The sequence below is a fragment of the Spermophilus citellus genome (genome assembly GCF_964194105.1).
Source record: "Spermophilus citellus genome assembly, chromosome: 7".
NCBI classification, from domain to species: domain Eukaryota; kingdom Metazoa; phylum Chordata; class Mammalia; order Rodentia; family Sciuridae; genus Spermophilus; species Spermophilus citellus.
In genome coordinates this window covers 53640092-53657523 of record NC_138188.1, presented here as the reverse complement: position 1 = coordinate 53657523, position 17432 = coordinate 53640092, and the positions used below count along the sequence as shown (strand labels likewise).

Here is a 17432-nt window from a genome sequence, read left to right as displayed (position 1 = left end):
CAAGTCATTTTATGGGGATCAAAGTATAGGCCATCTGATGAAAACATTGGATTTAACGTTTCATCAACAAGTCTTGAGAGAAATCCTCCTTAAATGGCTAATTTTAAGTAGCTATGTATCCTTAAGGAGTAGGTTACCTAGTGAGCACTGCAGTCTTCTCATCCTCGTACCACCTGTGGAGCACAGGCTTTGGAGTCTGGTCCGCTCTACAGGTCTGGTGGGTGTGCTTGCGATGCCCCTCAGCTCCTGGAGCTCGGCGTCCCCCACTTGAGGAACATGGAGCCGTTGCTCCCCCCTGGAGAGAATGAGCCCAGCCCAGCCTGTGCCTCGCTCTTTCTCGTGGGTGGTGCTCACCCTCTTAGGCGGAATGTATATCCCCTTCTTCTCATTAGACATATCCACTTTCCATCAAATGCATTAAAACCATTTTAAGAAACCATAATTCAGCACTTTCTAAAATTAGGGTATCTATTTTAAGCCAATCATAAAATAATTCTACAGTGTACCTCAATCTTGACAATTTGTCAGTCCTGAAAAAACCCAGTGATGGTAGGAAGCCAGGCTTCTTTCTGTGATTATCACTGCAAGTTTCCACATAATAACCTGCCGTCAAAACATGCAACAAGCAGATAGCTCCTCTTAAAATATGTCTATTTTCCTAAGGCCAAAACATGGGTCAAGACTGGTGGACAGATGCTCATAGGTTTTATTTTACACGTAGTTGGTTAGAATTGTATTTGCAGTTAACAATGTATAAATTTAGTGACTGTATTCTAATAGACTGTCATGGTAGGTTCACATTTCCCCTTGAATCTGTAACTAAATAGGTGACTTTTAGGTCACTGTGAAGGAGCTTCCCCTCAGAGCCGTGGGTGTCCATGTGCCATTGATGTGTCCACATGTTCTCGTGCCTGGTGGGCACAGGGCAGCTGGGGGGTTCATGCCTGCACTCTGGCGGTGCTCACACCCTTCACCCAGAGTGGCGGCCTGCCGGGAGTGCACTGGGAGCCGGCTGAGCCTCTCAGCTGCGCAGACATTGGCTCTCAGGTTCCTATTGTGTCTCTTTGTAGTCTTATAAGAAGAGTTCAGCACTCCAGACACACGGGGAAGTAACAAGGAATAGCACTGAAGACAGCTTAGAAGTCGGTGATTTCTGTATTCATGTCATAAGATACGGTGTCGAGGGTCATCGGGATCACGGGCCAGAAGCTCAAACCCAGGCCTTGTTGTGCTGACCTCGAGTTTGCCTCGGCTTTGTCTTCCAGGGCCCACCCGGGGACCAGGCTGCTCTCTTTGCTGCACAGGCTCGGCCCTCCCCTCAGCCCCCTCAGTATCCAGGGCTGCAGCAGGCACAGGTACCCACACCAGCTTAACAGGTCTGCGGGATCTCAACACTCTTTATGCACAGAAGGAGGCGAGGACGTTGGACATCAACTCCCTAATGGACCAGAACTTAGTTATCTCTACTTATGGGTTATACTTGACATTTTAAGAAAACTTAACTAATAATTGTTGAGCAAGTCTCAGGGTTGACTAAGGGGCATGAAACACTTTAGGGGAATTATTGAGTTAAAAACATAAATAAATTCAAACATCTTTGTTAATGATGATAGATGTAAAATGTGTGGCAGTCAGAGAGTTACTTATGATATAATTCATGATTGAAATGGCCATACTCAAAGACAACTCAGATGAGGAATCGCGGTAGAACAGCAAGAAGGTGGGCCTTGGAATCAGACCTCAGCTATTCCTGGCAGTTCCTAGCCACGCATGTTAGCCTCAGCTTTGGTTTCCTTCTGTAAAATAGAGATGAAGGATGTGAGGATCTAGAGAGCCTGTCTACAAACCTCGTACGCCATAGATGCTAAACACGTAACAGCTTATCTAAATGGAAGAGGAATCTGGGGCTTTTTTTTTTTCTAATAATGTTGTTATTTCTGGGTTCCTATGCTCTCCTGTAGTTCTGTCATGATCAGAAGCCCAGTATTGTTGATGTGAGTCCTGTTGGGCTGCCAGCTCATTCACGGTGTGCTGAGACCGGCTGTGGTCCAAGCAAGACAGGAAGGTGTTGAACAGTTACCAATTATGTCCTTCCTTCCTCCCATTAATAGATTAATAGTTTCTGGTTTTTCTTTTTCTTTTTTTTTTTTTTTTGGAACCTAGTTGGTTATGACAGGCACATTCATCAGACCCAAAAAGGTACAATCAGAGGTTGGGAAAGTGTATTCCGTTATTTTAAATTCACATTGAGCATGGGTAGGCTTCTGGCTAACTTTGGGGTTGAACATGGATGTGTCCGTGCATTGGAGGTCGCCTGCTTGTACACAAACATGTGTCCTTCCTTCCCTAAAACAGAGCAGCTGACCTGGAAACCCAGTTTGGCCAAATGACAATTCACGTATTTTAACTGAAACTTTGGGTGCATGGCCTGTTCACTTCACTCTTTGGCTTTTTGGCCAGACTCTCTGCCTCCAGAAAAGTCTTCCTTGTACTTGAGTCCTAAGAGCCTTTGAAGACAGTGCATGTCAGAGAGGTCCTGTCGGGTCCTGTGCCCCACTTGCCCCAGTGGTGCCTGGGGCGCTGACTTGTCCCCTTTCCTCCCTGCAGACCATGCCCCAGGGCTACACCATGTACGGAACCCAGATGCCTCTGCCACAGCCCGCACAGCCGCAGGCCAGCGTGGTCCTGTCCCCCAGCTATGGCTCCCGGGCCTACCCAGCCGCACACTCCAGCCCTGCGCTCATGGAGAGACTGAGGCAGATGCAGCAGCAGCCCAGCGGCTACGTACAGCAGCAGGCCCCGCCCTACCTGCAGCCCCTGACGGGCGCCCAGAGGTGACACGAGGAGGGACTGTGCTTGTGTTTGCTATGCCTCACCTGGGACATGGCAGCTCGGTGGCTCGTGGGCCTGTGTGCCTCCGTGTGCTTGACATGCTGCTGCTCAGTTTCAGTAGCGTCCACGGAGCCCCAGGCAGGAATTCCTCATCTCATTTATTTCCTTCGCTCAGGGGCCCCAGCTGGGACTACTTCTTCCATGGGATGGATGTCCTGGGCTAGTTAGCACTAGTATTCTCTCCCCCCTTTCAAAGAGTGTTTATCTTTTCATTAAAAGCATCTGAGTGACTACTGATTGTTATTGGAAATGTTATACTAGAGTTTGCTGCTCAGCTGCAAATGTATGGTTGCAGGATCAGTTGGGCCTGGTGCACATGAGGGTTTTGTTATAACTGAGTTGTCACCTTTCCCACCTCAGGGATGGTTGGTGAAATGGGATCCCCATGGATTTCAGGGTTCCTGTTGCAACCAGGTCCCTTAGACCCAGAGTATTACTGCCCACTACCACACCCGCTGTGCATACGTGGCTGTTTAAATATAGACTAATGAAAATTGAAATACACCTTGAGTTCATCCTTCACACTAGTCAAATTTCAAGTGTTCAGTAGCCATACATGGCCAGCAGGGGCAGCCAGGGCCTGGGCAGTCACTCAGGGTTGTGTTATATGGGCACCTTCTTGGAAGGAAGCCCTGCAGTTGTGTTTTGCACCAAGGCTTGACAATTAATGTCACTAGTCCTAGTGGCCTTCTTATTTTGCAGCACATACAGAAGCATTTCAGTCATCATAGGCAATTCCATGGGGTGATACTTCCCAGAAGAGTTAAGGGAACCTTGCACAGCCTGGGCCCAGGTGTCCATCAGTGGCTGTGTGTCAGCTGCAAGTAACCCCAACTATGAAACACTGGGACAGCTGACTGATGGTAGCACATTTAGGAAAATAAATTAATTTGGAAATATGTATTTCCAATTTCATTATATTTCCTACTTTTATAACTAGTAGTAGCATACTGTTACCTCGGGAGCTTGAACTTCAAGCCATCAGTTCTGGGTTCAAATGCCACCTGTGCCATGGGCTGTCTGAGGAACCTCAGTGAGGGTTCCTCTCCACCTCTGCTCTCTCATTCCTGACATGGGGAGCGCACAATGCAAAGTGCAGGCGCTGCTGTGGGAGGAGCCGTGCAGTCAGACCTCCGCACAGGGCCTGCTCCAAGGCCAGTGTCCAGTGAGTGAGACTCACTGCTAGCAACTACTTCATTAAAAAATTAGTCTGCACATGAGTGCTATTTTAAGAGGCCTGTTTGCTTTCCTTGTTTCCGAGTGGTCACGTCTCTGTCTTGGCCTCTGGTCTTTTTCCTTCGGCGTGATGCGAGTGATCGTCGACTATCGAGGGCTGCTCTGCTCTGTGAGCATGGATTGTGTCCTGGTGGCACTCATGGTACAAGTCACACTGTTCTTTGCCAGGATGAACCACCAGGCTCTGCAGCAGAGCCCCCTGGTGGGCGGGGGTATCGATGCCATGCTGACGCCTGCACACCCGAGCCTCCCCTCCGTGCCCCTGCCTCAGGACCCCATGAGGCCCCGGCAGCCGCAAGTTCGACAGCAGCAGAGACTCCTGCAGGTATGGGGCAGGGAGATGAGGGCAATTCTGTCTCCTTTATACAGAACAGATCCGCAGTAGTGGTGCTCCTGATTTCCATGGTTGAGTTCCAAGGAGCCCATGTGTTTGACACTCAGACCTAAACTGGTGCAGTTTATCCCAGCTTGGCAGGGTTTCCCTCTCTGTGTGCTTCTGCCCTGCCTTGGGCAGAAGTGTTTCGTAGCATCTCCTCACTTTCTCAAAGGCCCCGGAGGCATTTGGGTGCCTTTGATTTGAGAGCAGAAGCCTCAGCTCCCCCAGCCACTGTTTAACCAGGGGCTGCCATTGAGTGCAAGTTCCCTACATAGGAAAAAGATACAAACAAAGGCTATGAAATCAGGGATATAGGGAGGAATTTGCAAAGGGACACTTCCTCTGTCTCTGTTAGAATTCAGAGATCTGTCCTTCACTTATTTGATGTAAATACTCAAAACTCCCAGACAAGAGCTTCTCCAGCATGTTCTTGCTTCTTTGTTCCTTTTTAAGAAACGTGGGCTGCGTGGTCCTGTGCCCTTCCTCTTTATTGTCCACAAGGCTGCTTCCTACTGTATTAACCAGCTGGTCCTGGGCTGGCTTGCTGACTTTCTGGAGGGACTGACCCTGCTCTTGCCCTCTTGCCAGTCCACCTGAGATGCAGTGCTGTCTTAGGTACTACAAGGAAGGGAGACATCAACAACTTTGGGGCATCTAATAGAGCTGGGGTGCCCTAGGGCTGTGCTCTGGGTGGTTAACAGGAAGGAAACCCGTCATGCAGGGAGGGACAGCAACAGAGTTTGCATGTCCCAGGCTTGACACTGGATGAAGGAAAGAACAAACATCTCCTTGAAAGTTTGGACCCTAAACTCAAGTAGGTTTGGGGTCTGAGTCTAGTATGACCTACAGATTTCTGGTTGATAGTATCCCAAAGTGACAAGCAGAAACCAACACAAATTCTTTGTAGACCCGAGTTTCATAAGATGCCATCAGTGGTAAGATGCCATTAGTTGCATCCTAATTTTTTTTTATTGATTATTTAAAGCATTACATAGCTCGTTGACCTGATAAAATGTTTAAAAAGTTGCATCAGGGAACTGGTAATATATGGTTATTGACCTGGAGGAGTGTGGCTAGTAGACGTGCAGTCCCGTCCAAGTGTAAATGTCATCTCCAAGATGGTAAAAACCCTCTAATCTCCAGTTTGTAATGGAAATAATACTAGTGCCTTCCTCTCAAGTGTGTAGCAAGGGTTAAATAAGGAAATTCAGGTAAAGCACTAGTTTGGTCATGTTGCTATTAATGTTTTTACTAACGTGAGTGTTAATACTCAAGAGTGGTATTTTCTTATATCATCTTTTTTTCCCCCTCGGTTCTTAGGATATATTTCAGAATTTTTTAGGACTGTTGTTTGTATTTTTATTTTTTTATTTTTTATCATTTCCAAGTCACCAAGGAAGGTGGCAGTGCTGTCACTTTTCTACTTTCTGCCTTGGTATTCTTCAGACCCAAGCATGGAGAACCTGCTCCTCCTGGGGGCCGGAGGCTTCTGTCCCTTCTAGCGTGTGTCCTGTGGTAATTCTTCTTATCCACAGTACATTCCTCAGAGATTCAAACAATACTGGTTTGCTCCTGTGAATCGGTTTCTCCTTTTTGGGGATCGACTACCTCTGTGGGGGACAATCTTGATGCTCTGAAGTCACATTCATCTCTCGTGAGGTCTTTTGTGAGGCCACAGAGCTGTGGGGAGCCTTGGCTTCCTCGTGCTGAGCATCTAGTTCAGTTTGTGTTGCTCGTGTGGGGAGTGGCCCTGGCCAGGGCTCTGCAAGGTTTCCATGTCATCCACCATGGTCCCTTAGTGTCTGTCGGTAGCTATTTATTACCCTTCTCAAAAAGGACAGATAATTTGGGGCATAGCATGTAGACCAAATGGAAAAAATGAAAAGGATGAGAATCTCTGGGTCTGTCACCCCCAGGAAGAACTGTTTGGACGGAGGAGTTGTTAAAGGTCATGGGGAGAAAGCAGTGGCTCCCATTTCCCGAGTCACGCCTGGTGTCTGGCCTGTGGCTTCTGTGACTCGGAAGGTTGCCTAGAGCTGAGCATTTGAGCCAACCTTGTCAGCGACATGGTTCCAACTTTACACTCATCATTTGTGCCAGAACATCTCCCAGGCGTCCTTTAAAAAATTAAGATTGAATCCTTAGGGGTCTCCTGACATATATCACAGGGAAGGAAGGGAGGCTGCCTGTAGGTGCTTGTCCCCAGGGGTTGTGAGGCAGGTAGCATGCCTGTGGAAGGGCACACGGCATGAAGAAAGCCACACAGCAGGTGCACAGGGTGTCCCTGTCCCTGTGAGCAGTGTCTCCCGTGAGCAGTGACTCCCGGGGGAGATGTGCAGGACTGGGGTGGTCTGAGAAGGCTTTCAGGAGGGACATATGGAGGTGGATTTAGGTCTTGCCCTCGACCATGTTGCCCGGGGGCAAGTGGAAGAGGCAGGATCTAGTCATGCTCCCATATGACATTTTGGTCAATGACCAATTGCTTATATAAAAGGTAGTCCCATGAGATGATAATGTCCCCTAATGAAATTATAGCCTTTATTATCACCCTAGCACAACACAGACATCTTTGTGGCGATGGTGGCGTAAAGACATCTCGCACACTGCCAGTTACAAGTGCGTAGCACACACAGTCAGGGACTGGACGTCGTTCTCGGTGATGACCAGGAGTGACGGGGTCCGACATCTGTGTTGGCATGGCGGCGGCCTGATGGGTCTTGTGTTCGCCACGTCTCTGGAGGGTATCACCATCTCTTTTGCTTCACACAGTCTGACTCACACCCCCAGCCTGGTGTGTGGTGGGCTACGCCATACTGCCTGGTTTGTGCATGCGTGCTCTGTGACGTTGGACAGTCACAAAGTCCCTAAAGACACGTTTCCCAGAATGTGTCACCATTGGAAAGCCGCATATTTGTTCTGCAACAGACAGTGAGATGAACTGTTAATGGAGCTTCAGGGTGACATCCCCCTTTCCTTTCAAGGGCATAATCCTTTTTCTTTCTTTGCAGATGCAGCAGCCCCAGCAGCCCCCACAGCCCCAGCCGTCTTCACAGCCCCAAAGCCAGCAGACCCTGGGTCTCCAGGCAGTGCAGCCCCAGCAACCTCTGGTAAGGCCTGTGTCCGGGGACCACCTGGGTTCCGTAAAGCCTACTGCCTTCTCTGCGCCTGTCGCTGTGGAGAATTGGAGTTCCCTAAATGTGCCAGCGGCTTCTCTCTAGGACCGTGCCAGGGTTGTGGTGGTGGTGTTGGTGTGTTTACATAGAAGGGTACAAATAAATATTTGGGGTTCGATAGGTTACAACACTTTCCTCTTTTAAAAATTTGAGATTATTCCATAGGATAGATACTATACATTTCTTATAAACAATATTAAGTGATGATATAGTTTATCTGTTTAGAAGATATCTGGAAATATCTGAAAACAAACGGAAGGGGAGAAAGGAGGTGCCAGGGGCACTCCGTCCCCCAGCTGAGGGCTTACGGGCTCTGCCAAGATGGGTCTCTGGTCACCTCATTGGGAGGCGCTGGTGCAGGTGGTCTCAGGCACAGGTTCTGAAGGTGGAGTAAGGTAGGAGCTTGTGGCGAGGAGAAGGCTATTAGGAAGGACTGGAAATAAGGGATCAGGTGAAGCACGGGGTCAGCTTGAATGGGCCATCCCGCTCCTTCAACAAGCCTCTGAGATCAAGAGGAGGAGCTGGACTGGCAAAGGCAGAGACTGGCTGGATGTGCTGGATGCCGGCTCCCACTCCTTCTGCAGAGGTGTCTGAGGTGTGCTGCAGCCCACTTCACAGGTCCATTCCACAGTGGAGGTCGCACATGGACGTCCCACTCACCCTGAGACTGTCAGTGGACGTTGCTGGCCCTGCCGTGCACGACCCACTCCAGAGGCTCTTTGGACTCCCTGGGACCTGCTGTTCCACCCAAGAACAATTATTTTGAAATAATTTCAAACTAACAGAAATGTTCTAAGAATAGTATAAAATTGCCCTAAACTCTTCTCAGACTCACTGGTCAGCACCCTGTGCCATCCTGCCTTAGCCTATGCCCGCTCCTCCTCCGTGCACACCTCCTCTGGTCTGCACACAGGAATGGGTCGCAGACACGTGCCCTTTCCTGCTAAATACCTCAGTTTGTTTCTCCAAAGCAAGGCTATTCTTTCACAAAAGCATGGTATGGTTATTAAGATCAGGAAATAGGACATGACTCGGCGCTCTCATCTGTACGTCTCCTGCCAGCGCCCTTGTGTCTGTGGTGACAACTGCGCTGGTCTCCCTGGACTTGGGATCAGCTTGCCCTGGGTCTGGCTCTTGTGTGTTCTCCACCTTCCACCTGGACCAGTTCTAGCCCCAGGCCCGCGTGTCTTCACAATGGTGGCACTCCTGAGACGTGGGACATTGTTCCGTGGAATGTTGCTCGTTTGGCTTAGCTGCATAGGTAGTCGTGTTTAGAATCACCTTGCGCATTTCTGAGGTGCATCACAGGTGTCATTGTCCCTCTTAGCAAGTCATATTAGAATATACACTTGTCCGTCATCGGGGATGTGACTTTGATCCCTGTGTGGCGGTGGTGCTTCTGGTAGGTTGCTTCTGCGCAGATCCACTGATGACCGCTGTATTAACACGCAGTTTGGAGGCAGCTGGGTACTGCCTGTCTTGTTGCTCACCAAACCTTCATGTGCTCCTGGCAATGCCTGTCAAGTCACTCCTGCCTGAATCCACCGTCATGCAGCAGTGGCAGAATCAAGACTTTCACACTCTATTATTTTTCTGCCTTTAATGGTTGGTATTCTGTTTTATGATCTTTCCCTTCTTCCCCATTTGCCTGTCTTTCCCTAAGTTATTTTTATTTTAGTGTTATTAATTTTCCTCCATGCTGGGGACAAACCCAGGTCCTTGCACAGGCGTGGCAAGCACTCTACTCCTGAGCCACATCCTACCTGGCCCTTTGTATTTTTTTGAGACAGGATGTCACTGAGTTGCCCAGGCTGGCCTTGAATTTGTGATCCTCCCTGCCTCAGCCTCCCTGGTAGCTGGGATTACAAGCATGTGCCTCTGTGCTCAGCTGTAATGTTTTGTTTTTTTTTTTTTAATTAGTTGTTCACAACATTACAAAGCTCTTGACATATCATATTTCATACATTAGATTGAAGTGGGTTATGAACTCCCAATTTTACCCCAAATGCAGATTGCAGAATCACGTCGGTTACACATCCACAATTTTACATAATGACATATTAGTAACTGTTGTATGTTTTAAATATGAAGTCTAACATTTGGCCCTTGGCCTTTGAAATGTAACTTCTAGGAAGAATTTAAATTCTTCCTGCAACTTTGCTCAGTATTCTGTTATTGTGTCTGGCATCAGTTAGATTAAAGTTGGTGATTTTTAAAAATCTCTTTCCACTAGGTATGTTATGACATCAAGCAGTACTGACACATAGTAGCCTCACTCCTTTCTTCCCGTATACAATAAAACACTCTGTTGGTGTTTGGCCAGAAAGCCAAAAGATAAACCATGTTGCTGTAAAATATATCATAATGAGTGTTTGAAATATTTGATGCTGACCTGGCAAATTCTTAGCCTTTTTTTTTTTTTCTTTCTAATTTAAAACCAAAACTTCTCACGCTGTAGTGCTCTTATTAACTAGGAGCAGAATTATGCGAAGTTAGTTCTAGTGGAAATAACTATCATGTAATTACACCTTCTCAGACATTTATTGCAGACTAGTGAATGGGCACTTGACTAGTAAATACAGGGAATCCAATAATTTGAGAATTAAGACTTCTTTGGCTACTAAGTAGTTGCATGATATGCCCCTGTTAACAGAAAAGCAGGCTACACTGAGCCCTCCGCTGTCTGTGACTGTGTGACAGTAGGGTGTTCCACATCTTCAGCTTTTTAAATTTTGATTGAGGCATGTATAGAAATAACCTTATGGGAGTCATATGATACGTGGCTTATAGATAATAAGCTCTCTATTTGATCTGCATATTCAATTCATGTGTTTTCCCTGTATATTGACAATCTGCATATTTGTTCATACTGGTGTGACCTGATGCCCTGAGACTGTAGTACTTTTCTAAGGAGCCAGCCTTTGTCTAGGGGCACAGGTCCTTATGAAGTAGTGACTGGCTTCAACTGAACACCTGGGTCAACACCTGCAATTATACAAACGTTGGCAGGACCTCTCCCAGTGGTCTTTCTCTTTGGCCTTTCACCCTCTGTTATTAAACCTCATTCTGGTTGACTTTTATAGGAAATATATAAAATATGTATCAAGGATATGAAGTTAGCTTATTCTTAGAGGGTCATGCTTCGTCAGTACCACATGCCTCACATGGAGTACATTATCATTTGTGTGTATGTACGGTAAACAGAGTTGGTTCTGTCCCAAAGCTCTCTTTACAGGAAAGGGTGGAGATTATCTTGAAACCTCTTACAGATTGAGCAAGTTAGTCAGAGCATGGCGTATGACTTTTTCCTCATGCTTATGGGAAAGGAATGTCAGAAAAACAGAAATTGTCACTCATAGTGATTTTGCGGGACAGTAAAACCTACAGCAGACTTTTTAGGAGGCTTTTGTTCTCAGCTGAAGACTTTAATGCCGTCTTGATAAGCAAATGTCTTATTTTTTATTTAAAGCACTATGTTGTAGTTAGACTATAACGTTTACAATTATAGTACGGAGACAAAAATATTATAAATGTATAATTCTTAGGGTAGGCAAGGAAATTTAAATTGTTTTTTTAAATTTTAGATGTTTAGACCTGGATTGTGGGATTTCAGGGTTGAAAGTTACAGGGACAGTCAGTAGCCTGGACTCTTGGGTTGTGGCTCTATTTAGTGTGCTCTGTCCAGCACGCCCATGCTTGTGCACTCGGAAGTTCACGAACATGGTCCTGTGTTTGTGACTCCTACAGCTCTGAAGTCAGTCCTCGGCTGCTCTGCGTGGTCACCCGACTCACAGTTTCAGACATTGTTCTGCTGAGGGAGTTTAAGATCTTTCCTCTTCTTTTTTGGTCTTGTCACAATAACAGAATAGAGTATATAATGAGAAGAAAACATCTCTCTAGCGGCTACACGTTCACAACAGCAATGGTCAAAGCCTCAGCTGTATGAGCAGAAACCACATGTTCCCTTTGATCTTTTAGGATTCACTAGGTATATCGTATGCATCAGGAATACATTTATTTATATTTATGATAAATATCTGAGCAGACCCAGTGTGTGGTCCTGGCCCATACTGTGTTCTGTCCCTCCCTCTGCTGGAGGAACAGCAGTGGGCCAACTGAGGCAGGGGGTTCTGGTTCCTGCCCTCTCGAGGGAGGGGTGAAGGTACCAAGCATGGTCCCTGTCCCCAGAGGAGCCCCAGGAGGTGATCAGCGGCAGCACTGCACGTGAAGAGGGGCGTGTGGCTGCTGGGCTCCTGGTAGAAGAGGCCCAGGGGCTGTCTTAGTTTGCTGGGACTGCTCCAAAGAACACAGTCAGTGGCTTAAACAGCAGAGATGGACGGTGCCTTGCTTTTGGAGGTGGAAGCCCAAGATCAGCTTGTCACCAGGGTTGGCTCCTAAGTGCCTAAGGCGAGTCTACCCATGCCTCTCCCACGGCCCCTGTGGCTCATGGCTATCTCTGACCTCCTGGGCTTGTAGACCTGGGACTCTGCGCTGCTCTTGCCTGGCCTTCTCACTGCATGCACACCTGTATCAATTCGCCTTCTTGGGGACACCATCCTGGCCTAGATCCCACTGTATGCCTCTTTCTAACTCCATCCCCTTTATAAAGACTAAGCAGGTTACATTCTGAGGTACTGGGGTTGGACTGTGTCATATTGTTTTGCAGGCACAGTTCACCCTGTGACAAAGGTCACAAGAGAGGTTGGGAGCCTTGATGGAGGAGGTGGATGGTGGTCACCTGGACAGGCAGCTGGTTCGAGTGGTTGCTCTTTGGCTCCTCCCTATTGGTCTCTTTTGACAACTCAGCTGATGGCCTCCCCAGGTAGCCCCGTTGCTCTTGAGACCCTTTTAGGATCACCTTCGTTTTGTGCCATGTTGTTGCAATGCTAGGGATCAATCCAGGGCCTCGCACATGCTGGGCAAGCACCTGAGCTGTGTCCCCAGCCCTGCCCTGCCTCTTACAGCCACCAGGAGACCCCCATCCATGTCCTAGCACTTATCAATGAGCTTCCTGGATACTAGCTACTGCCTGGGCTCTGCAAGAGCCTGTGTTGCTCTATTTGAAGCAGGCTTTTAAAGGACAGAGGAAGGCAGCTAAGTATTTATTGAATAATTTTGATATTTATGCACCATGTACCCAAACATTTTAATCAAATTAGACATTTCTGCAACCAACCATTTCAAATCTATAACCATTTCCAAGTGTTTGAAAGCTGCTGTTTCCAATTAAGGATGGCTTGAAGGGACAGGACAGACAGGGAAGTGTTGGCTAGTGGCTACTGTGTCAGAGCAGAAGGGCAACTTTTGATCATCTAGCCACCTGGTGGAAGTGAGTAGACAGTGGTCTCTGAACTGCCAGGCCCCTCTGAAGTGAGACCCTCCTGCATCAGGACTTGTAATAGATGCCAGCTAAGGCAGAGGGCACTCTGGAGTGGGTGAGCACTTCAGCTCTGTACGAGATGTGCCAGGGCCTAGACAACGTTGATGTGTGTACTCTGTGTATGGCACTTTTGTCTTGAAGTATGGAAAGGTGCCTTCCAGACCATCCGACCCCAGGATGTCACCTGTGTTCCTCAGTGACTGGCTCTGTGGCCTAATTTCTGTCCTTTCTCTTATTGCAATTGCAGTTCCCCAGGCCAGGCTTGCAGCAGACCCAGCAGCAGCAGCAGACGGCCGCACTGGTGCGGCAGCTCCAGAAGCAGCTTTCTAGTAAGTCCTCGTCTGGGTGGACGAACTGCCTGTCCTGTGTGAGCTCAGAGGGAGACACTCTGGGGGGCCAGTTACCCCAGCCCAAGGCCTCGCCTGGGCAGGTGTGGGATTCTCCTGTGGAGCTGGGCCCTCTGCTGAGTTCGGTGGTGCTACTTGGATCCTCCAGGAGAGGCTGCCAGGGCGAGATGTGCTGTGGGCAGTGGGTCTGATCCTTGCACCCGAGGTGTCCTGAGAGCAGTAAGAGGAAAGCACTTACCTGCAGCACACTTTGTACCTGTGATGGCATGTGACTCTTTCTTTCATAGGTAACCAGCCGCAGCAAGGAGTGACTCCCTACGGGCACCCTTCACACTTCTGAATTGGGAAGACAACCTGCAGTTTTGTGTTTGCACTGGAAAGTAGAAAATCAGAGTTAATGTCTCAGTCATCCTGAGAATGTCCCTTTGGTCTTTCATTTCTTTGGTTTCCTATATTTTATGCTATATTTCATATGGAGGTATTTAAACAAAAAGCAAAGGAGAAGTTGTGCTTTGCATTCAGCATTGAAGGAGGTTTGGCAGTATGGCTGACGGCTCAGGCAGGCCTCCTCCCCGCGGATGGTAGCAGCAGACCTTTGAAATTGGTGCTTTTTTTTTTTTTTTAAAGTCTTCTAGGTACAGATAGAATGAATTATGGTGGGTTTAAATATTTATGGGTTCATTAATGATTGTTTTGCTCTTTTGCAACTGTGCTGGACCAACTTCTGATTTGAAAGGCAGATCAGGTCTTGACAGGAAGCAACCCATTCATTCAGCATTCACCTGTGATGGGTAACTGGACATTAATCTGCGTCATTATAATTTTAAATATTTGTAATTTCATGAGCACTTTATGAACTTTCTTATTTGTGTAGGACTTTGCTTTTGTTGTGGTTAAAGGTGCTGAACCAGGTTGTTGCTTAGTGACTTCTACGATCACGACTTCCATGGGAGCCTCTTGGAAGTTGCTGCACCTGACTTTGTTTTCAGTGGTGAGAGCATGGACCAGAGTCTTCAGGAAGGTACAATATGTCAACCTTAAACACCTGGAAGGACCACTGTGGAATCGTTCCTGTATTTACTGCCAGTTTTGGGGAAATGACTGTCCAGATTTGGTTCTCCAGAGCTTTATGCCAACTAGAGTGAAAATCTTGCAGCTGGCTAGAGAGTCCACAGAGCTCAGACTTGACATGGTTTCCAGAGACCCTGGCCCCAAAGTCCAGAAGGCTCTGGTTTTCATAAAAGGTGTATTTGCTGTTAATTTTGTATGGTAAGTATTTGCTACTTTGAATTTAATTATTAATGTTGGTGTCAGTCTTGGTTGTGTAATGCATATATACTGTATTTATAAATTGGTGCAAAAAGCACAAGTAAATTATACATTAAATTTATTATAAAGAAATAGTAACTATTTTAACTTTGTTCAAGTATGTGGTAATTTGCTCCTATTAGAGTAAAGAATACAGTAAATTATTATCAGTTTGTGTAACTTAAGAGTATTCCATATAATATTTTTTTAGATTTAGATGCATAAAATTTTGAATGTGAAAATTGCAGGGCATTTTAAAAAACACATGTGGGGAATGTCTTCCCATGTTCTGTGCTACTTCATCTTTTTGCCATATGATTTTACATGTAGTCACGCATACTGTGAATAGATTCGTCCAATGAACAGACCACATAGAACTACTTTTTTTAAAATGTAGCTAGTTCCACTTAAGTAGATCATTTCTTTTGCGAATCATTCTGTAAGTAATTCACATCTTCCTGGGTGAGCTACTCATTGCAGTTTGACTCCTGCCAATGACCTCAAATACACATCAGCTTCCTGTGCTGTGGCAGCATCCATGTGAACTGCTTTTGTACACTGTGAAGACATTCACTCCAGCCTGCCCCAAGAGGTGTTTACTCTGGGCTGGAACAGACTTTGCCAAAACATTAAAGACCATTCTTTTCACTAAATTAACATCCTACCTGCTTTCAGAAGATGTACCTTTACATTTCAGCTGCTTGTATAGAGCAGGTTTTACCCTCTCCAGAATCATACTCAGAGTTCATGAAGTTATTTTTTTTCTGGAGTGGTGGGTATGTCTGGTGACTCATGGGCAGAACCCCTGAAACATGAATGTTGTGCCTAGTGAGTGAGTCCTATTCTGTTTTTGGTCCTTGTTTAAGAATCATTGGTATTTTGAAGGCAAATTTTCAGTTTGAACCATTAATCATTGTAGCTCAGTATTGCAAACAGTGGCAATACTGTGAGGAGTGAGTGTTATCATTGCATAGCATTTGTATGCACTTTACATTTTGCAGAAGTTTATTTGTTAATCATTTTGCACATGAAAGCTATGGGGAGTATCTTTGTGGTTGCATTAAGGTGAGGAGGCTAAGTCTTGAGTAAGTCCCTATAATTCTGAAACGCTATGGAAGGTTTAGGAAAAACTAGAGCTGTTTTCTTCTTTTGCGTTATAAGGAAAGCAATTGGAACTTTTAAGTTAGTCATATTTCTCTATCCTGACATGTTTCTTTTGTAGCAAATGCATTAGTTTGCATTAAAGTGTTCACAAGGGAAAGCCCTGATACAGAACCTTGTGATTTGCTCGGTAAGTTGCAGAGAGATTAGACTAATAAAACAGAGACCCCAGCCCATTTAAGATAAGACCTTGAAATCTAATGGAAGTGGGTACCCCTATCAAAACGCCTGGATGTGAGGACCCCTTGGACACACCACTTACGTCATAGGCTTGTTCCTCATCAGGTTGCCTCCATCCTTTTACCTACCCATCTTGGTTCAGCAGTAGAGGGAGATCACTGTCCAAGTGTCCTTTGATCTCTTGCCACGCACTGGATACCCAGATTGGTGGCAAACAGGTGACCTCTGAAAGGGAGTTCATCCTCATGTCTCAAGTGACTGGCAGGGCCAGTGTGTCTCAGTGTCCTTAGCTATTTGTATAAGAGCCATGGCTTTTTCCCATTTATAAGGCTCTTATAATCCTAAAATAATAGGTATAGATGCTGGAGAAATAATATTGGAAAACCCCAGCCTCTAGAATTAGAAAAATATATCATAATGTCCCCCAAATTAATTCAGATTGAATTAAGCATGCAATACAAATAGTGAATTACAAAAAGCAACATTTTGTGTAGGGTTGATCAAATTTTAAATACAGTGAAGCTTCATTATATAATAATCTAAACTCTCCCAAACATTTTCCCAGTGCATAAAGAATTATTGCATAATGAAATGAAATGCCCAAGAGGAAGATTCCTCCCCAGAAAACTTTCCTTATGAACAGCTCTGAGCCAGGAGTTCCCGAGCTAGAGCTTAGTCATAAAGGAGCTTCATTGTATTTTAAAATCTTTTTAATGGACAGATTTGGACAAAGATATAATCAGCCCCTTTTCACATTTTATGGTGTGTGCTAAATTGCTTTTTACAGGTGGAAAAATTAGCCTGCATTTATTTTTAAATGCAGTTATTAAAACGTTTTTGTATTCCCCATCAACGAAAATTGTCATTGTGAACAAATGATAATTTGTCATCAAAACAGTTCAGTGCTTGTTTTCTGTAGGTTTAGCAAAATATTCATAAACCAATGACAAACTCTTTATACATCAAGATGGTGAGTTTGCATAAGGACTGCAGATTTAATCTGCCCCACTGACTGTCCCCAGTGCCATACTTGTAACACTGATAGAAGGTGACACTAGGCAACTGGTAGTAGAAAGAAAATCAGTTCATTCTTTACTGAAAAATTCAGGTGCATTAGCCATTTGTTATTTTATAGTGGACCATTTCCTCTTAATGTTTGTTATTTGTTGGCAAAATAAAAGTGCCTTAAGTTAAAAGTTTGTGTTGAGATCCATTCAAGAAATCAGTATCAGTTCATACTGCACTTAAGTCTTTTTTTGCATGTCCATTGTAAATTTAATATTGTAAATGTATCCAAGTTCATTTACATGCCTATGGCTGCCTTTGATTAAACTTCTTCCAAAAAATAAATTCTGTCCAGATGTTGACTTTGTTCAGTG

At 45.8% G+C, this 17432-nt stretch overlaps 1 protein-coding gene across 1 annotated transcript in view; it reads left to right on the top strand.

The window, feature by feature from the left end:
- The window catches only part of MED12L (mediator complex subunit 12L), a 265350-nt gene extending 247995 nt beyond the window's left edge, over nucleotides 1-17355 (top strand). The window contains exons 40-45 of the mRNA XM_081302589.1: nucleotides 1266-1355; nucleotides 2608-2834; nucleotides 4297-4453; nucleotides 7513-7611; nucleotides 13305-13386; nucleotides 13692-17355. Of these exons, the coding sequence (XP_081158715.1) occupies nucleotides 1266-1355; nucleotides 2608-2834; nucleotides 4297-4453; nucleotides 7513-7611; nucleotides 13305-13386; nucleotides 13692-13744 (708 nt within the window). The 3' untranslated portion in view covers nucleotides 13745-17355. The remainder of the gene's footprint in view (nucleotides 1-1265; nucleotides 1356-2607; nucleotides 2835-4296; nucleotides 4454-7512; nucleotides 7612-13304; nucleotides 13387-13691) is intronic.
- Nucleotides 17356-17432: the final 77 nt, after the last annotated feature.